This window comes from Hyaena hyaena, unplaced genomic scaffold (assembly GCF_003009895.1).
Source record: "Hyaena hyaena isolate Hyena2069 unplaced genomic scaffold, ASM300989v1 scaffold_1648, whole genome shotgun sequence".
Lineage (NCBI taxonomy): Eukaryota > Metazoa > Chordata > Mammalia > Carnivora > Hyaenidae > Hyaena > Hyaena hyaena.
The window spans coordinates 127,404-152,929 of NW_024082268.1; the positions used below are offsets into that span (position 1 = coordinate 127,404).

Genomic DNA, 25,526 nt, shown 5'->3' on the forward strand with positions numbered 1-25,526 from the left:
TCTGGACTCGATCCCAGGAATCATGAGATCATGCCCTAAGCTGAAATCAAGAGTCAGCCACTCAACCTGAGACACCCAGGAACCCCCTACGTATTTTTTAAGTAGGCTTCCTGCCCAATGTGGGGCTCAAACTCAACAACCCTGAGATCAAGAGTGGGATTCTTTACCAACTGAGTCAGCCAGGTGTCCCAGGATATGCTTATTAACTGCAAAATTTACAGCTGTGTATGTTTTTATTTTTTATTTATTTTTTTTTGTTTCTTCAAGGATTGGTTTTGTAACCATCAGTGGTTGTCCTAGGCCAGCTTAGGTTAATAATCTAAAAAGCCAGGGGCACCTGGATGGCTCCGTTGGTTGGGCGTCTGACTTCAGCTCAGATCATGATCCCACGGTTCGTGGGTTCGAGCCCCGTGTCGGGCTCTATGCTGACAGCTAGCTCAGAGCCTGGAGCCTGCTTCGGATTCTGTACCTCCCTCTCTTTCTGACCCTCTCCTGTTCATGCTGTGTCTCTCTCTCTCTCTCTCTCTCTCTCAGAAATAAAACATTAAAAATTTTTTTTTAATCTAAAAAGCCAGGAGGTGGGGGTATTTGGACCTGATGGCCCAGCAACTGCCCCTCCAGTGCTTACTGCCCCTTTAGTGCTTTCTCTTCTTTAGTCCACCTGTCAAAATGCCAACAGCTTATATTTTATTCATATCCTATCCCACCCCACCCCCCAATAAAGATCTGAGGCAGCTCACACACATGAAATGTTAAATAGGGTGAAGACTGGCCCACCCAGTGTGGGCTGGGTCTAAGACCAAGTGCCAGCAGGTCACATCTGCATCACTAATGGAAGTGGGCTGAGAAGGTGGCTCTGACTCAGGACCTCTGTGATAGAGCCAGAGAGGGAAGGGTTGCTCAGGCCCACTGGGCACAAGATGCAGAGCAATGACACAGGAAGATGCTACTGGGATGGGGCATGTGCCCCAGTGGTGAGAGGTGCAAAATGTGCTCCCTGGGGACAAGCTGGTGTCTTGCAGGCAGTGCTCACACCCAAATTAGATGCCAGGAGTCGGCTGGGAGCCCATCCAACAAAAGGAGGATGAATATTTGGATATAAACTGACTTCAGGAGTCAGTTCACATTTCAACCCCTTTATGAAAGGTGTGATTTCCCCAACATGAGAATCACTATAGGCAGCTTGAAGGTGCTTCAGAAAGGAGAAGGTGTAACGTTTGTTCACCTCTGGGCCCTCTAACCTGCCCACAACTGCTAACAGTGGCCACAGACCTTGAAAAATAGGCAGGCAGGTGAACGAGGCCCTCTCTACCCCCAGGGAATTTCTCAGTTGCCAAGACTGGACAACCCCAGAGCTTTAGGACCTAGGGGAAAGTCTGGCCATCAGAGAATTGGATCCCAGGTGAGTTTACATCGTCCAGTCTAGGTCACACCTCTGTAACTGCACAGTAGGGGTAGGACAGCCCTCTGTGGGGGCAGCTTGAAACCCTCTTTCTTCTTAAGCCATGAACCTTCTTACTCTCAGGTTACTGAGCCCTGACAGTAAGAATCTGGCCCTTTACCAGTCCTGGGTAGGGAGAAGCAGAATCTTTAGAGGGTGCCAGATGGGGGCAGCAGAACTGCAGGGGGACTGGTTTGGCAAAGGCTGAACAACACAAGAGCCACCCTCAGTGAGTAATTGAGCTGTTGCTTATGGGCCAGAACTAGAGACCCTGCACCTAGTGCCCCAAGTCTTTTCATGGACCCCTGCCAGGGGCTTACTCGGGGTCTGTGGGTGAAACCCCAGAGCTTGCCAATCAATACCGGCTTCCAGCAAGTTTGCTAAGTGTGAGGTTGAAGAGGGCCTATATTTTAGAAAAATGCCATCTAACTCATCTGGAGAAACAGTAACCCCATGAATACACCTTCTCCTGAGACAATGCCCCTCCTTGAGTCGGCTTCCACATCTGGAAGAAGGGAGGAAAGGAAGGCCCAGGATCCCTGGCCTTATAGAGCTGCACCTCCTCCCATGTGGCTGGGCTCTGAGCATGGCCTGGGGGCAGCTGGAGGCATCACTGAGAACACAACACACAGACCACCACCATAATTTTATTCTTAAATAAATGCTCAGTCTAAGGCCAGGTTAGGCGGACAGGTGGGCAGAAAGCGGAGGAAGTGCAGGTCACAGGCACCTTCCCCGCTCTGGGCGGTGGGGCCCGCCCAAGGAGGCAGACATGGCCTAGGTAGGCAAGCAGGGTACTCTGGGTGGGAGGGGATGATCAAATCATTAGAGTCCATTCTGTGTGTGCCAGGAAAGGACAGATGACTCCATCTCCCCATCTCCTCACAATCTCACCAGTGGTGCTGGAAAGCTCAGCATGGTCCCGAGACCCCACGCTTCCTGCCCTGGGCTCCTCATGCCCAGCTCAGGAACTGTGGGATCAACCAGCTGGAGGCTGGCCTGCTCTGCCTCTGTCTTCCCAGCAAGAGCTCAGGTTGAGTGGCAACAAGAGGGAGAGGGGATCACATGCCTGTAGCCTGTGTTTTCCACCAGAATCCGTGCTCCCAGCCATCCGGGGCAGGTGCCTCAGGTCTGCGGGGGCCTCCTCTGCTTGCCCCAGCTGGCATCTGAGTCCTCTCTCCAGGGGCATTGAAGATGCTGGCACCCCCCAGGCTCCAGGGTGCCAGACTGGCCAGAGCGAAGGGGAGGAGGGCAGAGGTCTTCATGCACCTTTAGGCAGCAAGACTCAGTGCTGGCGCCCAGGTTCTGACTTCCCCAGGAATTCCCTAGACCAGGTGAGGACAACCATCAGCCAAACCCTGAACCCACAAATGGTCCTGCCTCCTATGGTCCTCAAATGGCCCACCTGAGAAGGTTGGAGGACCACCCCTGCTCAGAGAGCCTGAGTTAAACAAACAGAGCACCAATGGCAATTGGCCTGGTCAAATCCCAACCCCGTAGAAAGAAGACAAGGTAACAGGTCTTTGTTCTAAACTCTGAACTATACTCTGGGCTAAATTTTCTGCATCATATTCCTTTTATGCTGGGGAAAATGACAACCCTAGAGAAAACCCAGACTGTCAGTTCACAGTCCCCTCTCAGCAACCCAGGTCTGTGATGCAGGAATGGCAAACCACTAAAGAAATGCAGCTTTGGCTCTGGAGCTGCCAAGGCAGCCACACAAGAGCTGGTGTGATGGGATAAAACTCAAGACGGCTGATTTGAATACCTCCATGCTTAGCTGCCCCAGGAAGGTGAAATCACACCATCCCCACCTCGGCTGGGAAGTGAGGGGCTGCCTATGCCTTGGTGGGAGGCAGGGAGGCCCGGCAGCACCTGCCTGAATGATGGAATAGGTCCCAGCACAAAATCCCAGGCTCCTGGGTGGAGCCAGGCCACATCCAGTCCACACTGCCCTTTGCCACCACCTCACACTTCAGGCTCGGGTTCTGCACCCAGGCACAAGATGGGTGCCCGTGGCTGAAGCCCATGTCCTGGCCCCAGACAGTGGCCATCATCATGCTGCCAGGAGCACAGCCTCCCTTCAAGAAGCAGCTGGGGACAAATAGGCTTTTGAGAGCTGGCCTAGAGTCTCCCAAGTGCTATGTGTACAGAGGCAGGACTTGATGGGTATGTGTGGAGGGACCGAGGCCTGACCTGTAGTGACTGGGGTGCAGGTCTACATGCTGGATGCTCCTCTGAGAGCACAGCCAATCCCCAGGGGGAAATCACTGCCCTGTCTCATCATGGGAATGGTACAGTAGGGAGGGGCAATAAACACTCAACCCCTCTCCATGGAGATGAAAGGCTCCTGAATCACAGTGATTCCTGGCCCCACTGAGGCAGCTTTAGGGGCTGTGCCTGCTGCATGCCTGGCCTGAGCCATCGCCACCCAGGTGAGTTCCTGGTGAGGGGAGGATGCCTCACCTCAGTATCCGTGGGAGCTCTGGGCTCTTGTAGATATACTTGTGCCTGTAGCCAAGGTCTGAGTGAAAGGGGATAAACTGAACTTTGAAGTCTCGGAAGCTTCGAGATGGAGCAGCGATGTTGTAGAGCTGGGACAAGGGAGAGATGGGTCAGCACCCACAGACGACAGCCCTGTGGGCAACCTGCCTGGTGGTCTCCCAGCTATAGAGACCAGTCAGTGGCTGCTGCCTCCAAAGAGCAACCTAAGCCCCCAGTAAATAGCACTGCTTTCCTGCAGCCTGCTTGGCTAGGCTAGGGGAAAGGAGTGCTAGCAGGAGCCCAGCCCAGCCTCTGCTCCTTGGCCTGACGTTTGAGCCCCTCTGTCCTCACACCTATCTCCCAGATGGCCTTTCCTTAGGGGATGCCAAGGTGGATGAGCCCGGGTCATGGGAAGAGGCGCCTGCCATGCAGTGGTGTGCTAGCCAGTGCCCAGAGCAGCCCCACTGGCACATCCCAGGAGCTGGGCTAGGCACCCACCTCAGACTTCACTGTGTGCTGGGGTTAAGGCCAGTCAGCAGGCTGCTCACAGTCTGTCCTCCCACCCTAGAGACCGCTGGGCTCTGTGGGTCTGGGTAGCGGCTGCTGGGCCATCCTGTGTGTTGTACTTCCTGGAGGTAGGGGACCTGGTCCTGCTGGAATCCGCTGCACCCGGGCTTCTCCCTCTAGGCCACCCCTGCCCCTCACCATCTCCATGCAAGGTGGTGCTCTCTCCCACAGCACTCTGACCTACACATCTAGTGCCTTCCTGGCAGTAAGGCAAAGCAAACTCAGCAAAGCAAACACAGAGGCCTCACAACAGCACGGCATTTCTGTCATCAGTCCAATCCCAAAAGCAAGAGAACAGACAAGAGGTCTATATGAAGTCTACTGACTGGGGACCTCCCTGTTGGGGCCGGAGGAGCCTCCTCCTCGAGAGTTCTTTCCCTCCAGCCAACAGCCAGTGAGCCCTCCTGGCTGAGTCCTGGGAAGTGAAGTCCCTGTCATCCTAGGACCCCTGCACGGGGACCGGGAGCCATCTGCTTACTTCTCAGGTCTCCTCTTGCCATCACGGAATGTGCTGGTAAAGACCTCCACACCCTCAAACTTACGTTTGCTGATAAGGCATCAGCTCTCGGCCTATACCCAACCCTGCTGACCTCCCCCGCCCTTCTCTTCTCACAAAGGCTGCCTGCCAGCAGCAGAACTCCATCCTCGTCTGCCTAGTCCCAGCCGGCCCACACAGGAGCCTGCTAGATGCCTGCCCGCACCGGAGGCAGCACCCGACACCCACCTTTCTGCCAAGCTGGAAGGGCACGACTGGGTCGTCCTCGGCATGCAGGATGAGCAGGGAGCAGGAGATGTGCTTCACACTGTGGGAGGAGAAGGCACTAGACCAAGGCCCCAGGGAGAAGATGGGGTCTCTGTCCTTGCCTGTGGCTCAGCCGCTAAAATCCTGCTGGGCTTTTCACTAGAGAACTAAGTTGATTTCTCATATATCTCTACCAACATGTATTCAGTCAAGTCTAGAAATCGATTCACTCACCAAATCTGGCCCCTGTGTATTTATGAAAATTGAAAATGATTATTTTTGCCACTAGACATATTCTTTAAAAGTTACAAAACAGGCATGTCTGGGTGGCTCTGCCGGTTGAGTGCCTGACTCTTGATGTTGGCTCAGGTCATAATCTCAGTGTTGTGAGTGTGGAGCCTACTTAAGATTCTCTCCCCCACTCCCTCTAACCCACTTGCAGATGAACACACACACTCTCTCTCTCTCTTTATTAAAAAAGCAAGTTATGAAACAGTATTTACAGACCAAATAACTTCGGTGGTCCAGGAAACTTATTGCAAATGAATGTTACTAGAAATATGTTGTAAAAAAGTCTACAACCTCTAACTTGTCTTTGTTGAAAATGACATTTAAGGTCACTCCTGAATGTTTACAAATAAGTTAACATCTTCAACAGATTCACACGATCCAAACCCTCCAATAAACCACATAATGGATGGCTGTGGGACTAGACAGTCCCGGAATCTCCTGGCGGCCCCTCACTAAGGTCTCAGGTGAACTGGTGGATACCACCTGGTCCTGGTGGTTGCATTCTGATCTGGAGGCTCCATGAGGGCAGCACTGGGCAAGCCTGGCACTTGGCAGGAGGCCCATCATTCCATGGACGCCAAGCCCAGACAGCAACCTACGCTTCTGCTAGTGGCACGCCCGTACACCCACTCTCTCTTTGTTCTGCATCCAGCATTTCTGGTGTGTGGGTCACACTGTGACAGTGGAATGGCCCATCTTTGCAGAATTTCCACCATAAGTAGTATGTCCTAACATCTATCTACTCTAGGAAAGGCCTAGCTTGTTCTTTTGCTGTCACCTTAGCAAGTATTTGGCAACCAAGTTGCCCAAGTGGGGGCTCCTTGACTTCCAGTGGGTGACATGGTGTTGGCCTCCTATGCTCAGCTGGGGGCGGGGCCCAACGCTCACTGTGGTGCTTGTTGTGGTGGTTTTAGAAGGAATCTCACTTATTCAGATAACTCTTCTTTAAGTTCCAAAACAATAATATTTACAAACCAGCAGGTGTTTGGTTATGTTTGCTCAAATTTTAGTTTGTTCTATTTTTAGAACCAAAACACATAATTAAGGGGAAAAATATTTCATTTTTTCACATTGTATTTCAAAGTATAGACTTTAAATGCCAACTAAATATTTAGTTAAGGATTTTTATCCTTTCCTTTTTATTTTTTTTGAAGAGATTAAAACCCATGAAATAAAGATATCACAAAGACAATATCAACAGAATCTGAACATTGTTCAAAAAAATTTTAACTGTTGGTTGACCTAATAGAATTTTTTTAAATCAGGTATTATGTTTTTTAAGTTTATTCACTTATTTTGAGAGAGAGACAGAGAGAGTGAAAGCAGGGAAGGGGCAGAGAGGGAGAGAGAGGGAATCCCAGGAATGCTCCATGCTATCAGCACAGAGCCCCACTTGGGGCTTGATCTCACTAACTGTGAGGTCATGACCTGAGCTGAAACCGAGAGTCAGATGCTTAACTGACTGAGCCACCCAGGTACCCTTAGAAATATTTTTTTTATGTTTTTAATTTATTTTTGAGAGACAGGGAGACACAGTGCGAGTGGGGGAGGGGCAGAGAGCGAGCGAGGGAGACACAGAATCTGAAGCAGGCTCCAGCCTCTGAGCTGTCAGCACAGAGCCCGATGAGGGACTCAAACCCATGAACCATGAGATCATGACCTGAGCTGAAGTCAGATGCTTAACCGACTGAGCCACCCAGGCATCCCACCCTTAGAAATTTTTTAACAATCGGGGCGCCTGGGTGGCTTAGTCGGTTGAGCGTCCGACTTTCGCTTGGGTCATGATCTCGCCGTTCGTGGGTTCGAGCCCCGCGTCGGGCTCTGTGCTGACTGCCAGCTCAGAGCCTGGAGCCTGTTTCAGAGTCTGTGTCTCCCTCTCTCTCTGACCCTCCCCTGCTCACGCTGTCTCTCTCTCTCCTAGAAATAAATAAAAATATTAAAAAAAAAAAAAAGAAATTTTTTAACAATAAACTTTGTAACATCTTCTTATAACCAAACATAAATCAGATGGTTGAGGCAGTCATTTTTTGGGTAACAGTTACTATTACTGCTTTAAAACCTGTCAGAAATTCTGGTTGATGACGGACTATTCACAAATAAAACAACTATGTGGGCATGTTGTCTTTCTATTGCTTAACACCATAGTCTTCAATCCCCTTTATCTCGGTTGCAGCTCTTGGCCTGACTTGCCCTTTACAAAAGTCAAATGGTTGGAAAAGAACCCCAGTATTCAAAATTCCATTCTATTTAATTAAAGTGACTAGTCCTGGGGGTTCTCAGTACTTTTCTAAATTAAAAAATGAGGTTTTCTACCACAGTACTCACTTTTCATCGTTAGCAAATTTAATTCCACTGCTTGTAATGGGGTCGAGGAAGAACCAGTCAAACCCAGGGAAGTATCGATATATCTGAAGGCGACATGGAAACAACATGCAGAAGCATCAATTAAAACAGCCATGGAGAAGTCAAGGATGCTGAATACCCAGGGGTCTCCTCTGCTTCCGAGCTGACTGACCTGTGGCTCCACCAAAGCTGTGCTGGGGCGCCCTGCCACCTGTCCCTGGACCACAGACTCCCTTCTAGAGAGGCCCCCAGATTGGCCACGGTGGGGCTGCCCACAAAATGGGCTCCCACACCTCAGAGCAGCAGCTGGGACTGGCTCAGAGGCCATACTTCAGACATCAGGGAAAACAGGGATCCATGTGGCTTGGGAGAAAAGCAACATCAAAGAAGTAAGACTATATAAAGGTCTCCTCTGGTCTGCAACAGAGCAGCGTGAGGTCAGGTGTAAGCCACCTCCTCTAGAACACATGGTCAGCCAAGAAGCAGTGGGACAGAAGAGGACACAGAGAAGACCTCTTTGAGCCAGGCTTGTAGAAGGAGGGTCCAAAGCCTTGTCCTGACAGGTAAGGAGGGCCCGACTCACCCTGGAATCTCCAGCAGGGTTTATCTGGAGCATCACCTGAAGACACGACTGGGAGAGCCTGGCAGCTTGCTGAGCACCATCCATGTGGACAGAGAGCAGGTGCACCCACCAGCTCCATGTCTGGGGAAGCAGCCAGGACAGCAGCTACCAGCCTGGGCTGGGCCCCATGGGGCAGATGCTAGGTGGGCAAACCATGCCACAGAGGCAAGGCCTCCTGGGGGTATGCTGTCCTTGGATGACCCAGGTGTGAACTTGTCCTTCTCCCTGGCCATAGAGTTTTAACATTCCCAGGCAGGTCTGTAGTCAGGCCAGTGCCCCAAACTAAACAAGGGTTAACTTTTAATAAAATCTGTATTCATGAGAATATTTAAATCATATTTTTAATCATTATTTTCACTTTACACTTATTTTCTTAAGAATTACCTTTATAGTAACTATTTTAATAATGAAAACAAGCCAATTTTTAATAAAATCTGTACTTGCCACTGAGAACGGATGGCTCTTAGCTTCTTCACGGATATTAGTGAATGGAGATTCCAATATAAGGGCATCCGGAGGTGTCTCTAGACAAATAAAACAAACAGGAAGCTGTGAGGTGAGCAAGAAGCCCCTATAGGGGGCCCATGGGAAGGGCTGGACCATGGACTCCAGGTGCCCACCCAGCCAGCCTTCCTCTCTAGGCCCTCCTGCATGGTTTGTGTGCAGGCAGTGCCCATGCAGGGGGCCCACGCAGGGAACGCTCAGGTGGCCGTGATTCGCTCCCATGAACAAGACCTCCTAGGACTGTGTATCAGGAGCCCAGCCCCTGAGGAGACTCTGCCAGCTGCTTGAGAATCCATGGAGAAGGCAGGCCTGGCTCAGCCAAGGGTCCACCCAGGCCCCAGCCTCGATGCCCAGCCTGCAGGGCTCCAAGAAGACACCAAGTGGTATTGCTGTGCCGCTCATCCGTCAGCACCCACCTCCCAAACGCACTGCCTGACCTGCCTGGGCCCCAGGACCAGGAGGAAGCCATGCCCACACGACCAGGACTCACACCTCCACACAAGCCCCTACCTCGCTCACAGAGGCGCCGCACCAGATTTGTCGCCACTCTGAGAAGGGAGGAAGAAACAGTTCAGTTGAATGATAACAAAAGTTGTCTAAGAGGAGACTGTTCTAGCCTTGAAAGTGGCCAGAGAAGATGTAAGATCTGTGAAGCAGTTGGTGGGGCTCCAGGGGTATGGGAGGGTAGGGACAAAGATGCCCCAGTACTGTAGTGGGCTTTGCTGCCCCTGGCATCAGCCAACCCCTCTGACAAGGATGGAGATGAGAGCCCCCAGGGCTCCTGCTGTCCCATACAGCAGCCACGGCAGGACAGCCTGCTCCCTGCTCTGCCCAGGCTCCTCTCTGCAGGTACACAGTTCACTCTCCCCAGCACTTCCCAGCCCAAAGGACCCACCCCGATTGCAGGACACTGTTTAAGGTGAGCAGCAAGGGGACAAGGGGGCCACGGCCACTCCACCCCAAGGAAAGGCTGCTAGAAAAGGGATGGCTACTGAAGGTCTTGGGACTCTGGGCATTGAGGGCAGTGCTCCTTTTAGAAACACTCTGGACCTTACATCAGCAGAAGCAGTTCAGGTGGCCCCAAATGGAATATTAAACTGTTTCTCATCTTGGCAGATGTAGAAAGGGAAGCACCCACTGCTGCCTCCCCCAAGTTCTCTGGTAAGCCACATACAGGCTAAGTGCCCGTCATCAAAGCCCCGGCACTCAGGATTTCCAGCCAGCGCCTGCACTCCAAAGCCAGGACGTGCAGAGCCCGAGTGCTTCCAGGACTCCAGCTCTATCCCATTCTTCTCTGAAGACATCTCCCTGAGGCATACTCTTAGACTGCAGGAAGTGTGCCCATCCTTCCTACCGAGGGAGATGGCCATCCCATGACTGCCTGTGTGTGTCTCAAGTCACTTCTTGGGTTGAGGAGTTAAACTCTTCATGGTCTTTTGTGGCACTTCATCCTCTGCCCCCACCATGGGAATGAGGGACAAGGCTTGCTGGGACTAAGGGTGTCATGGGATCCAGAAGCCACTAGGGCACATTTTGAGAGATCAGATGGTAAGTCACCCTGTGAAGACCTGTTCCCCCAAGGCTCCATCATACTGCAAACTCACCCAGTGCCTAGGGAATGACCCCAAATATATACAGAGTTGTCTCCACTTCTTGCTTTGATCCAGTCAAAAACATGGAGTGCGTCATACGTCATGCCTCGCTCTGATGGAGTTCCTACTGAGTCTCCCCAACCTGGATGGAGAGGAACAGCAGATGGAAGAAGTCAAACCCAGCTCATGGAACCTCTTGAGGAGCAGGATCACCCTCTTCTTTCTCAACAGGCAACCCAGGGCAGTCTGGGGCAATGGAAGTCTCTGCCACCACAATCCACAGCCCCATGTGTGGGGTGTCTGGACAAGCATGCTCCTCCTTCTCCCACTTCCTCACAACCCCAGTTACAACACCTGAACCTAAAGAGCCACCCACACATGCTTATCCAAGTCCAGATGAACAACTGTGTGCATGGAGGCAACCTGACACAGATTCCTAGGGGCAGAAAGGACAGCAACCTCCCTAAATCTTAGGGCTTGCTGGTGGCTGGCCCAAGATGAAAGATCAGTGAGATCCCAAGTGGCCAGGAGCCCCTGAAGGACAGAGCATCCCTAAGGGGCCCTTGAGCCTGATTTGGACTCCATGGCCAGCTGCAGCCCAGCTAAAGACAGATGTGGGAAGCCAGACTGGGGCAGGAGGGAGGGGGATGATTTCCAGGCCCATGGCAATTCTGACCCAGAAAGAGAAGGGGTTGTTAGCATAGCAGACAGAAGCTAACCATCCCTGCCCCCAGACTGCATCTTCCCCCAGGGGCCCTCCCCCTAGCCTCTTGGAAAGGGCAAGTGCTACTGTCATTTCCAGCAACTCAGCAGTGAGTCATCATCAAATGATCTGAAAGCACCACAAGGCTCAGAAAAAGCCAGTTCTGCTGCATAATCAAAACCCACAGTTCATGGGCACAAGCCACCTCGCCTGGGCACCCCAGATGCCAGATTAGGGGAGGGACTATGCAAGAGATAATGCCAGACTGAGAGACTCGGGGCATGCACGGATGGAAGGAAGGGACCCAGGGACAGGGAGACGTGGAGACACAGACAGACAGAGACCAGCACAGGAAGATGCAGTCAGAGGCTGAGAAATGCAGAGACTCAGTGAGAACTGGAAAGAGGAAGTGTTATGAGGGATTTCACTTCCTGGTAGAAGCACAGGGAGATGAACAAGGAAGAAGGCCACCCTTCTCATCACTCTCAGTTCTCCAGCACTCAGCAAGAACAGAAAACCCTTTTTAGCATAGAGAGAAGGATAAGTGGGTGAACTACCTTCCAGATCCTTATCTGCAGTTTTTCTCAACCTAGAATTTTCATCGTGATGGAATATTCTTCTGTGAAAGAATCATCCCTGTTTTAGGCAGAATAATGGTGCCCACAGAGGTCTGTGTCCTCATCCCTGGAGCCTGTGAATATGTTAAATTGTGTGGCAAGCAGAGGGACTGAGGATGCAGAGAGAATTCAGGCTGCTGATCAGTGAACTGAGATGGGCAATTATCAGCTTACCTGCAAGGGCAAAAAGTAATCACAAGGGTCTGTATAACAAGTGAGAGAGAAAGAAAAAAAAACCAGGGTCAGAGTGACCAGACCCAAAAGGCCATGAATCAAGGAAGAAGGACAGCTTTGAGAAGCTGGAAAAGGCAAGGAACCAGATTCTCCCACAGAACCTCCTGAAGGGACCGGCCCTGCCAACACCTGGATATCAGCCCAGTAGCCTAAGATTTTGGACTTTTGACCTCCAGAACTGCAAGACAATACATCTGTGCTGTTTCAAGACATCATTTGTGGTAATTTGTTAGAGCAGCGAGAAGAAACTAACACAATGCCCATATCTCGGCCTGAGAGTATCGACACCAATGCCTCCGCCACGAGACCAGGCTAAGCTGGCCAAGCAGCCCTTTGATCTCTGACCTCTGCTGCTGAGACTACAAGAGGCCTATACTTCTCCCAGTCAACACCAAGTATTTTCCTAGCTCATTAAGGTGTACACATCAAACTGTGGGTTCTTAATCTCTTCAAGGACAAGCCCCCTGATTCATTCAAGAAAGAAAACATGCTGAGGAGCAAGAAGAAGCATCTATCTCCTCCTAAGAGTTCTTTTTCCTGCTCTCAGAGCTTCAGCAAGACAAGCTATCTTGCCCATAAACCGTGTCTGCTGGCCAGCTTTGGGGGAGTCTGGATCCAATAAAGAAAAAACACAGTATTTTCTATATTTAAAATGCTGCTGTCAGAGGATATGTACTGAGGTTCCAGGCGCTGGAACCTCCGTTTCAAGAAGGATGCCCCACATTTGCGTGAAGGACACACGCTGTCCCCCCACCACCTTTCCACACTTGCCAACATCACAGGCTGGTGCACTATAAGCAGCTAGCACTGCCAAAGCCTCTCAGGGTGAAGCCTGCACAGCAGACCCTGAGGCAAGCAATAGGAGGGCCCACACATGCACTTGCAAAAGAACTCACCTCTGTAGTCAAAGGTGACCACGTGGTAACCAAGGGAACTCAGCACCTGCAAAGTGAAAAATAAATATCTCGGGAACAAATCCATGCATCATGGATTGAGGGCAACTTGCCTCTGACTAAAGCCAGCCTAATTTCAGTCTTAGTGCCCTGCATACAGTAGGAGTTTAATAAAGATTCTTACGATGTTGCCCCATTCCCCATTATAAAACCCAGATGTCAACTGCTGCTACAGGACACAGGCGTGCCCTCTGCCTCGGGAATATGGGAAGAATGGCTCTACCTCGGGTGAGACTGCTGGGATACCTCCACATTCACATGGACTCACAGGTGGTCCCCCAGGGCAGACACCCAGAGACCAGAGATGCAGCAGGAGTGTCTCTATGGTACAGAGACTGCATCTGGGATCCTGACTGCAACCTAGCATTTCTCAGACTTTAAGTTTCTGTGTAATTTTTCTGTTATAAAAACAAAATCCCTCCAGACTGCATAACCTCTCAGATTAGATCACCATACACAGCCTGAGCCCTCCTGGGGTGTGCACAGAGCCAAGTGAAAGCTGCCAGCCGTGAACATCCCCCAAATCACCCAGGGCAGTGTGCTCCTTTAGTCTTCAAGCTGCCCCAGGGTGGCCTGCAGCACTTCCCTCCAGCTCCACACTGCCTGCTGAGCCTGCCCCTCCAGGGTCATACCTGCTCCAGGTGGGAACATTTTCTGCAAACACAAACCTCAAATGGGGACCATAGTTCTGCAAGCACCTCCCCTCTCTGACTTGATCCAATTCACTCCAGGGAATAAATCCTTCAATAGTCCATAGCAGCCCCTATCCTTGGTGTATGAGGGACAAAGAAGTGCCCCCATGATACAGATATTCCCACATATCTGCATCTGTCTCTCTTTGCTGGGTTAGCCAATGCAGACATCCATCCATGTGAGGAGAGGATGTGGGAGATGGTGTGGTGAGAGCCCTGGCACTCTGGAGTCAACTACACATTTCAGGCTATGAGATTCAAGCTTCTGAAGAAGACAAGCAGGCAGAAGTGAGGGTCTGAACACCTGCCTGGGAGACCCACCGGCACCTCCCCAGGTTGGCTGTGGGCCTCCTCCTTGGTCCATCTCCTGCAAAGGTGAGATTTCCATGTGGCAGAGCTCCTGACCCTGCAACTCAGCAGGAGTGTGGCTCCATTCATGTTCTCGGTGTTCTCTACTTGTTTTATAGGAGAAACACAGCATCTAACAACAATTTCAAATGCCTTTAATATAACTGCCAATATCTGGCATCTGATTCCCAAAGTTCATTCATTCTGCTTTTGGAACTCTCCCTAGAGGCAGCATTATAGGGAAGGACTCCACGGTAATGGCTTCCGTGAAGGCAGTGTTGGAAAGGCCAATGCTGATCAACTCTCACAAGTACTGGAGGGACACACTTGTGTTCATGCCTCCTGGGAAGAGCAGTGGGAAACAATACTTAGGCAATACTCTTTCATCCCTATACCATATGGACACTGCTCTGCCCATCATACACACTTTATACCCTGCTTGGCTTATCCTACACTGAGAACCCTACTCTGCCCGTCATCGCACTGAGGACCCCACTCCACCCATCATCATATTGTGGACCCCACTCTGCCTGTCATCACACTGAGGACCCCTCTCCATCCATCATCACACTGTGGACCCCACTCTGCCTGTCATCACACTGAGGACCCCTCTCCATCCATCATCACACTGTGGACCCCACTCCACCCGTCATCACACTGTGGACCGCACTCCATCCATCATCACACTGTGGACTCCACTCCATCCATCATCACACTGAAGACCCCACTCCATCCATCATAACATTGTGGACCCCACTCTGCCCATCATCCACACTGATGACCCCACTCCATCCATCATCACACTGTGGACCCCACTCCATCCATCATCACACTGTGGACTCCACTCCACCTGTCATCACACTGTGGATCCCATTCTGCCCGTCACACACTGTAGACCCCACTCCATCCGTCATCACACTGTGGACTCCACTCCACCCGTCATCACACTGTAGACCCCACTCCATCCATCATCACACCAAGGACCCCACTCCACCCATCATCACACTGTGGACCGCACTCCATCCATCATCACACTGAGGACCCCACTCCATCCATCATCACACTCTGGATCCCATTCTGCCTGTCACACACTGTAGACCCCACTCCATCTGTCATCACACTGTGGACCCCACTCCATCCATCATCACACTGAAGACCCCACTCCATCCACCATCACACTGTGGACCCCACTCGGCCCATCATCCACACTGAGGACCTCACTCCATCCATCATCACACTCCGGATCCCATTCTGCCCGTCAAACACTGTAGACCCCACTCCATCCATCATCTCACTGTGGACCCCATTCTGCCTGTCATCCATACTGAGGACCCCACTCACTCGTCATCACACTGAGGGACCCCACTCTGCTCATCATCACACTAAGGACCCCACTCTGCCATCATCCACACTGTGGACCCCACTCTGTCTGTCATCACATTGAGGACCCCACTCTACCCATCATCACACCGAGGACCTCACTCTGCCTGTGGACACCACACTGTTTGTCATACAACTATGTGGCATCCTCACCTACCTTGTAGAGCTCCACTCGGTGGTCACCTCCTCTAGAGAATCAGGAAAAAGGAAATAAGAATGGGTGTTAGCACATCTTTCCAAAAAGACAGGCTCTGGGGTCAGTACTGGGTGTCTGGGTCTGTAGTGACTTATTCCCTCAATACATACAAAGAGGGTCAATGGTAGACAGGTGACCTCCTCTGCAGGGCACCCTAAGTGGCTCCGAGCTTGTTTCTGGCAGTACCATGAAATCTTAGTACTTTCAATATAATTCTTATTTATTACATTACTTATATTTTTGACTAGGTAATACATGGGTACAATACAAAATCCAGAAGACACAAAAGGATGCACAGCAAGCCCCCTACTCCTGCCCAGGATCCAGCCCTTCCCTCAAATCCCCCATGTCCATGGACTACAATGTAGGCAGAGATGAAGGTACTTCTTTATTCAACATTCATGCCCACAGGTACCTGCCACATACTCTATTGCCTCTCACTTAAAAAAAAAAAAAAAAAAAAAAAAAAGCTTATTTATTTATTCTAAGAGAGTGTGAGTAGGGGAGGGGCAGAGAGAGAGAGAGAATCTCAAGTAGGCTCCATGCTCAGCATATAGCCCAGTGTGGGCTCAATCTCACGACCACAAGATCATGACCTGAGCCAAAATCAAGAGCAAGACACTTAACCACTCAAGCCATTCAGGTACCCTCTGTCTCACTTTTCACTCAGTAAATCAGAGCCAACTTGCAGTACGTTTTTTTAGTAGTAGTTCCCCTGCCTTATCTTGCAGTCGTTCTAACACTTTCCTACCTGCTGTTAACCTGAATTTTGCTGTCATGGCCAGCCCGTGCTGATATCCTTTTGTATATGTGAGGTGTGCTCCATGTGTCAAATATGTTCCTACACATGGACTGCTGGGTGGAAAGTGTGTGTGATTGTAAGCTTGACTATTACTGCCCAGCCATCTTCAGAGGGGTCCTGGCCCATCTCCCAGCCCCACACCCACACACTAGTGTGTAGTGAACACTGATTACTGAGGCTGAATAGGTCTTCATGCACCGGAACTGTTTTGTGTGTCTACACTATTTTGTCCGAGGACTATCTACCCCTTCTCATACTTTCTGTCCAGTTGTTGGTCAGCTGTTACTGTGGACAGACACTGAAGTGTGTAGGGCTGCCTCAGGAAGGAGAGCATGTCAATGGGTGGGTTCATCCTCTCTAGCCTTCTCAGTGGTTTTCCTTTTATATAGCCAAGAGCACTCTGGCCATTTGGGAGGGGGGGCAGGGAGTGTCCCTGATGAGGGTGAGACAAAGGAAGAAAAGCAATACAATGCAGCCACAGAAATACAAAGGAATAAGTATCAGGATAAGAGGAAATAATGTAAAATGTTTTCAGTTATCTTTGGAGGAGTTCATATCTAGATTGTTCAAATCCCCTACCTCAAGCAAAAAGAAGAGGGGCTTAGCACATGATAAAATGTGGGGCAGTAGCTGGGACTGGACCTCAGGGAGCCAGGGCCACTGTATTCCTGCTAGGCAGAAGGGTGGCCAACAGGTCTATGCAGGCAGTCTCTGGGGAGAGGGGGAGGGGGGAGCAACACTTTCAAAGTCACAATGCTCCTTCAAACTGGAAGTTTAGGCTACTCTGTCTTTATTACCACGTGACTGGCATTACTTAACTGAAGCTTATTCCTAGTAAACTATGAACTTTTCGCATTTATACAAAGATGCTACCAGAGCAAGAGTAACCACTTGCTCTTTGAAAAGCAGAAGAGAAACCCACTGTAGTTTGTCCCAGAAAAAGAGGAAAGCAAACTGCCAAGTGCATGCATGATTCAGCAGATATGCACTCTGATCTCCAGACTCACACACCATCCTCGCAGGCTGTACTTCCTGGACTTCTTGCAGTGTCCACTCTGCAGCCCCTCTGCCCCAACACCACAAAGCTATGCTTGCCCCTCCAGAAAGGCCCATGAATTGGTCTCCTTGTTGCTTCTGCCTATAAAATGACATCCCCCCCAGCCCATGGCCAAGGCGTCACACTGACCCTCACCCAGGCCCTGCTGTGGCCCTGCCTCCTGTCAGCTCCTGCTGGCTTTTTCTCACACGCCCTAAGGAAGCTGCGATAACAGGGACCCTCCAGGAGGTTTTCAGGTACTACTTTGTTCAGAAAATACACTTCCTCCCCTCACTCATTCTGCTCTTCCAGACTCTTCTGAATAAGGTCGACCACGTGGGTAGAAGGAACCAATTCCCAGCTAATCGGAAGGACACATCATTAAAGCAACTCTTCTTTTTTTTTTAATGTTTATTTATTTTTGAGAGACAGACAGAGCACGAGAAGGGGAGGGGCAGAGAGAGAAAAACAGAATCCGAAGCAGCCTCCAGGCTCTGAGCTGTCAGCACAGAGCCCAATGTGGGGCTTGAACCCACGAATTGTGAGATAATGACATGAGCCAAAGTCAGATGCCCAACCAACTGAGCCACCCAGGTGCCCCTAAAGCCACTCTTATAAAGCACCAGGGCAAAGGGTTTGCTTGGTACAGACAGTGCCTCTGCAGTGGCCCAGCAGGACGCACTGGCATTGCTGACTTACAGCTGGGACAGACAACTCACACCCATCAGCTGACCTGACAGTACAGACAAGCCTGTCTGTGTGCACCCAGCTGAGGTCCCTCTGGCCACCCCTCCTTCAATGTCACCCTCAATCCTCTCAGCACTCATTGCCCCTTGCAAGGAAGTGTGCCTCTACCTGCAGATAGGCACACCTGCCAGTGAGAAAGTGCCAGACTGCCTGTGACCCTCACACTGGGATGACAGAACCTCATACTGGGAAGACAGACCCCCACCCTTGGACAACAGACACTTATCCTGGGATGACAGATCCTCACACTGGGATGACAGACACTTATCCTGGGACGACAGACTCTCACACTGGGATGACAGATCCTCACACTGGGACAAAAGACTCTCACCATGAGATGACAGGGGTGACTGATGAGTAGGAGACAGCATTCCCCAGGGGCGCTCGTGTAGCCCTAAAATGTCACAAGGACCACTCTGAGGGACCATAGCTCCTTCCTCAGAGAAACCTTATTCCCTAAATCACAGGCCTTCACTTTGCCTTTTAAATTCCATCAGGAAGAAGGAAACATCCCACTCGGGCCCAGGATCTGGGTCACTATGACAGAGGTGCAGCCTCCTCCACTCCATCTAGGTGTGAGCCTCACATAAGGGGTTTCTGGACACAGCTTCCCAACCTGCTTAACACAGGAATTCCCAGGGTGCCTGGGTAGCTCAGTTGGTTAGGTGTGTGATTTTTGGTTTTGGCTTGGGTCATGATCTCACAGTCCATGGGCTTAAGCTCCAAGTTAGGCTCTGTTCTGATGGTATAGAGCCTGCTTGGGATTCTCTCTCTTTCCCTTTCTCTCTCTGCCCCTCCCCTGCTCATGCTTTCTCTCTCAAAATAAATAAATAAACTTAAAAAAAAAAAAAAGCCTGTGTGACTCAGTTGGTTAAGCATCCAACTTCAGCTCAGGTCATGCTCTCATGGTTCATGGGTTTGAGCCCCGCATCGAGCTCTGTGCTGCTGGCTCAGAGCCTGGAGCCTGCTTCAGATTCTGTGTATCCCTCTCTTTCTGGTCCTCCCCTGCTCATGCTATCTCTCTCTCTCTCTGTCTCTCTTTCTCTCTCTCACAAATAAATAAAACATTAAAAAAATTTTTTTTAAAAAGGAGTTCCCAAGGAAATTGATCCTGGGCCCACCACACAGGGCCCCTCACAGCCCACTTTGCTCTGAGCCTGTAGGAACACTGGTTCATCAAAGTTCACCTTGACCCTTTTCCCCTAAACGCCATAAACTCTGCCTTTTCCTGCGTTCTCAGGATGCTCCACAGCCCCACTGCCTGCATGCTCCCTTACTGCAATGGATCAGCAGGCCTGACTGCACCAGGACCCTCCTACCTCATAAAAGAGGACAGAGGGGCGCCTGGGTGGCTCAGTCAGTTAAGCGTCGGACTTTGGCTCAGGTCATGATCTCGCGGTTCGTGGGTTCGAGCCCCGCGTCGGGCTCTGTGCTGACAGCCGGCTCAGAGCCTGGAGCCTGTTTCGGATTCTGTGTCTCCCTCTCTCTCTGACCCTCCCCTGCTCACGCTGTCTCTCTCTCTCTCTCAGAAATAAATAGAACAAAAATAAAAATAAAAATAAATTTTTTAATGTTTTATTTCTAGGAGAGAGAGAGAGACATTAAAAAAAATTTTTTTTAATTTTTATTTATTTCTAGNCTCTCTCTGACCCTCCCCTGCTCACGCTGTCTCTCTCTCTCTCTCCTAGAAATAAATAAAAATTAAAAAAAATTTTTTTTAATGTCTCTCTCTCTCTCCTAGAAATAAAACATTAAAAAATTTATTTTTATTTTTATTTTTGTTCTATTTATTTCTGAGAGAGAGAGAGAGACAGCGTGAGCAGGGGAGGGTCAGAGAGAGAGGGAGACACAGAATCCGAAACAGGCTCCAGGCTCTGAGCCGGCTGTCAGCACAGAGCCCGATGCGGGGCTCGAACCCACGAACCGCGAGATCATGACCTAAGCGAAAGTCGGACGCTTAACCGACTGAGCCACTAAGGCGCCCCTAAAAAAAAAGTTTTTTTAATAAAATAAAATAAAGGAAGAGAGAGAGGACAGCAATCAGAGAGAACGCACTGCATGGGCTCCTCTTCCTTACCTGGTGCCCGCATTTCCATGCAGGTACAGGATGATGGGGTGGCTGGAAGCCAAGGCATCCTCATACCACATCTGGTCCTTTCCTTGGGCGTCCTTCCACCAGATGGCAGGGACAGTGTGCCTGAAACAGAAGCAGAGCAGAGTGGCACAATCAGTTGGCAACTGTTGATGGAATGACGGAGGAGCAGAGTCACAACTGATCAGAGAACAGGACAGGGGAGCTGGAGAGACAAGCTGCCCTCATAACCAAGAGAGATAACTACAGAGCTCCAAGCTACAGGAATGGCTTCTGACAGATTTCCTGACTTGCACCTGGGCCCCCTCTGGGCCACAGAAGCTCTGTCTGGTCGCAGTTGGGAGGGGACGGGGGCGGGTGTGGGGGTGGGGTTTCTCACATGTGAACTGGAGCTCTTTAAAGTAAGATCTAGTCTGGCTCAGTCACCAGGCCTTCATCTGGGCCTCGCACAGAATGAGAGCTTAATAAATACTAGCTGAGTAACATCATTTTCCCTCATATGTACCTGTATATATAAACTGTACACAATTTAACTCACAATGTACTTAAGATAGTTCATGCTGTCACGGGTGCTAATTCAGTAACACTGATCTTTAGAAGCTGGATGAGAAGCCTGGTCATCCTTAAAGCACCTTCCCTAATGTACAACACATTCCAGGGCCTGCTCACAAGGCATCTGGGAGCAGACCATCTCTGTAGGAGGAGACGCTGCAGGCTGACATGCTGTGTGGACGAACTGGCAATAAGCCTGACTCATCCCACACCTGGCCAGGCAGGTGGGCTCAGTCTCTCTATCCTCCGGGGAGATGCTCTTATTAATCGGAAGTCAGGCCACAACAAATACTGTTAATCACAGGGGAGGATCTATAAAACATATGTTTATTAGCAAGAATGTTTGAAAATATTAAATGTACATTTTTAAAAATTTTCTAGCCCTTAAGTTTCAGTATTCAATTTCTAACATTTCTTTGGCCCATTACAGAGGCTTGCATTTTGGGTGGTTCTGACTATAATTATCACTCTCTGGCAATTATAAACCATGAGATGGAAAGGCACATTTTAAAGGTGCTATGGAGCACTTGGATGGCTCAGTTGGTTAAGTGTCCAACTCCTGGTTTTGGCTCAGGTCATGATCTCACAGTTCGGTGAGTTCGAGGCCTGCTTTGGGCTCTGCGATGGCAGCATGGAGCCTGCTTGGGATTCTCTCTCTCCCCCACTTTCTCTGCCCCTCCCCCACTCACCCTGTCACTGTCTCTCTCTAAGTAAACAAATAAGCTAAAGAATTTTAAATACAAAAAATAAAGGTGCCAGGAGGCATCCTACCCCAAACCTGAGACTCCTAAAGAACAAGAAGCTCCCAGCCAGAGAGGAGGGACCCTATTTTCCCAAGGCTCTCCTGCCCTCTGCCAGGTGGAGAGTTTATGCCAGACAAGCCGCTAAGAACAAGGCCTACTGCCACCCAAGGGCCCACATAGTTCTCATGACAGCACAGGGCGCAGACATGGGCAGGTAGCAGGGGCCCAGCAGCATATAGCCTGGCTGTCACTACTCTAGGTCTCACCATAGTTGTCACTATGTACAACCTTCTTGGGAGACTGCTGTGAGAGTTTGCAGCCTAACTGTCAGCACCACAAATACCCTTCGCGCTATATAACTGCCTTACCTGAGGAAGAGGTCCCCACTAATTCCCTGTGTATCAAAGCACAGACCACACTAAACAGCAGGAGAGGACTGATTAATTCCCCCACCAAAGAGCTCTGAGCAAAATACGTCAATCTTCTGACTGAAGACAGAAGAACAAAGTGCCCCATGCGTACACATTGGTCAGCAAATGTGAGATTAAATTAAACCAGCAATAACAAAAGACTAGTGCTAGCATCAACTCCTAGAACAATAATTTCCCTTCCCATTTTATATTCTTTACCCAGGACTATTAGAAATGCCTGAACGTCCCCGCAGCCCACACTGGGAAGCCACCCACAGCATTTTGTTTAGAAGCGTCTCACATACACAGCAGTTTTCTGCAACAGCAGAGAGAGACATTATGGCTACTGAAAGAGAAATCCAGCCACATAAAGGGGCAGTGATGCTGAGTTGATTCTGAGAGAAAAAAGAAAATGTCACAGAAAAGTTGGTCAATTTTAATTTAGTTATTCAGAAATACCCACTTTTCCACAGGAAAAAAAAACCCATGAAAATAGATTCTAAGAAGTCACAGAGCTTATGTCCAATTTAAATATGTGGCTCAAAAAAGTAAATATGAGGAAGATGGCAAACACCACCATTATCAGCTGCCAGGAGTGCTGCACATGAAAGAAATCCAGTGATCTCAATGTCTAGACACTCTCTTCTCTGAGAAGAAAGGGTGCGTTTCGAACCTGTGCTCATGATTCCATGCTCATACTCTCCAGAAATAAGGCTCTCTCCAACAAGCAGCCTGGTTCACAAAGCCTTTGTTATTTGAAAATCTCAGAAAAGAATTTGGTGGCATCTCATCATATTTCATTAGGATCAAATTTAGCCAAGATCTCTGCTTTGGAAATGGAGGGGAGTGAAGATACAAATGGATACACAATCATCTTGGACAACACTGGCCACACTGCCCAGCACTCACCAGACTCCAATGGTCACGTCTTCCTCTGGCTGGAGGTAGTAATTACATGTGTGATTCAAACCTTGATCCTGTGGTTTTTTCAAGTCAATGAAATAGGGAACCCTCACTGTGGGGGACAAAGAGATGGAAACCAGGATTAGTGGGGGCAGATGGACACACATGCATGCACGTGCACACACACACAGCAGAGGCAAAGCTTTCAAGAAGCGCTAAGTCTTTTCCAAAGCAAGACTGCCAGGCGCACAGGGCCCTCCAGCCTTCGATGCAGAACTGGGCGAGTGAGTGCTAGAACACTGAGAGCACACCTGCACATCCTGCAGCAAGGGTGAGGTCTGAGTAGAGATGGACCCCTGATGGTCGTGCAAGGTGAGAAGATACAAGTAAGGGAAGGCAAGATCCCCAAGGGACCTCAGGGACATTCTGTTCTGGCCATGAAAGAGACTGGAGATGGGGAGGCCAGCCAGGCCTGTCTAAGCCACAATGGAAGGCTAGAGCCAGCGTGCTGGTGGAAGGGACAGTGGGAAAGGTGACAGGCAGATGGCATGTTCTAGAGCCAGGGCCACATCACTCAGTGACCAAGTGATTGTGGGTGTGAGTCAGTCAAGTGGGGTCCTAAAGTTTCTAAAGCTGTCACTTCATGCTGACAGGATAGTGGAAGATGAGGTATGGGTGCAGGGAATCCACAGAGTCCATACAGAGTTGAGTAACGCTGAGTGGAACTGTACAGCAGGAGCCTAGATTTTATAGGTCGCCTGCCAACAGAGCAGGATTCCATGGTGTACCCACACTAAGGAAAAGCTGGGGGCCTTTAGCTGGAGCCCAGTCAAGACCTGCTGACCTGGAGGAATGTCCATGAACTACAGGTAGAAGAGCAGGGAAGGAGAGCGATGACATATATACTGCACAGTCCTACACTCCTATTGTAAAAACAAGCAAGCAACATCACACCACCACCACCCACATGTGACTTGGAAGAAATACAGGAACACACAGGCAACGCTGTTAATGAAGAGTGTGTGTGTGTTAGCATGAGCACATGCATGGGGCAGATGGGGGATATTTAATTTTCCCTTTATATACTGTTATACTTTTACTTCTTGTGGTGAACACAATTTTTAAAGATATATTTAGTCAAAAATTGAAAAACTTAAAAAAAAAAACCTTAACGTGCAACTCACTCACTTTATAAAATGGCAACTCCCAAAAGGGATAGTGACAAAGAGCAGAATGGTCCTGACTAGCCAATCCCAACTTGCATAAGGGAGTCACACACCTCTGTACAGTTTTCTTTGGTGAAGAGAGTAGTTTCATCACATAACCGTACATATCCACATGGTACAAAAGTCAAACATGCTCATCTCCTATTACCATCCCACTCCTAAGCCACAACCATTGATCTCCCACCTCAGGGCCTTTGTACTTGCTGTCCTCACCACCTGAATGCTCTCCTGCCACATACTTGTACACCCAGCTCTCACTTCTTCAAATGCCCACTGCAGCTCACCACACATTTGCTGAAGAAATGAAATACCCCCTATGAGGACATGGGTGTACACACATGCTCCTTCCCCAGAAATTCCCTGAGAATTTCAGACCATGCAAGGAGACAAATTCTCTCACCAAGGCTGCTGCCTGTACCTCCAGTTTCTTAATCCATCTCTTCCGCAAGAAGCAAGCTAAATTTTTTCAACTTTAATTATTCCTTTCTCTCAAAAGAAGAATGGCCATTAAAGGAGGTGTTCCTGGTGTCCCCACTGTGCCAGTCCCGCACTGCGCATACCCTCCTATAGTGTCTCCTGTGATGTGCACATCACCACTTCCATTTTGCATCTCACATGTCACAGAACTGGGACTTGCAACCAGGCAGCCTGACTCTGCAGCCCACACTCTTGAGTAATCAGACAGGAAGGAAGAAAGGCAAGTGGCTCTGATCAAAACCGGCTCTAACGTCCTTTCTAGGGGTTGACTTGTGCCCCCCCCTCCAAAGAGATACACTTAAGTCCCAACCCCCAGGCCATCACAATATGACCTTACTTGGAAATAGGATCTTTACAGAGATAATCAAGCTAAAGTGCAGTCACAAGATGGACCCTGATCCAGTGTAAGTGGTGTCCTCATCAAAAAGGAAAATTGGGACACAGACACAGACAAGGACAGAGGAAATCAGTGTAAAGACACCGGGAGGAGGCGCCGCAGGACCACAGAGACAGCTACAAGCGGAGGAACACCACGAACTACCAGCCACCACCAAAGGCCAGGAAGAGGCATGGAAGGACTGTGCCCAGTCTCGGAGAGCATGGGCCTGTGACCTTGATTTCAGGCTTCCAGGCTCTAGAACTTGGAGAGAATAAATTTCTGTTGCTTTAAGCCAGCCAGTTTGTGGTATTTGTTAGGTCTGCCCCCAGGGATTACTGTAGCATGCTCTGAAGATCAGATCTTACTCTGGCAATGGGTCGCAGAGAAGCCTCCCTACCAGAAGATCCTGGAAGGGGCCTCTGTTTCTTGTGCTATTTCAGACACAGGTAC

The 25,526-nt window shown here is 49.9% G+C and overlaps 1 protein-coding gene across 1 annotated transcript in view; it reads right to left on the bottom strand.

The window, feature by feature from the left end:
* Positions 1-2,068: 2,068 nt before the first annotated feature.
* ABHD12 (abhydrolase domain containing 12, lysophospholipase) overlaps positions 2,069-25,526 on the bottom strand; it is a 69,869-nt gene continuing 46,411 nt past the window's right edge. The window contains exons 3-13 of the mRNA XM_039224431.1: positions 23,001-23,106; positions 20,372-20,491; positions 15,671-15,701; positions 13,037-13,082; positions 10,599-10,728; positions 9,505-9,542; positions 8,935-9,014; positions 7,851-7,933; positions 5,217-5,295; positions 3,908-4,035; positions 2,069-2,766 (exon numbers count right to left, since the gene is read on the bottom strand). Coding sequence (XP_039080362.1) covers positions 2,727-2,766; positions 3,908-4,035; positions 5,217-5,295; positions 7,851-7,933; positions 8,935-9,014; positions 9,505-9,542; positions 10,599-10,728; positions 13,037-13,082; positions 15,671-15,701; positions 20,372-20,491; positions 23,001-23,106 — 881 coding nt within the window. The 3' untranslated portion in view covers positions 2,069-2,726. The remainder of the gene's footprint in view (positions 2,767-3,907; positions 4,036-5,216; positions 5,296-7,850; positions 7,934-8,934; positions 9,015-9,504; positions 9,543-10,598; positions 10,729-13,036; positions 13,083-15,670; positions 15,702-20,371; positions 20,492-23,000; positions 23,107-25,526) is intronic.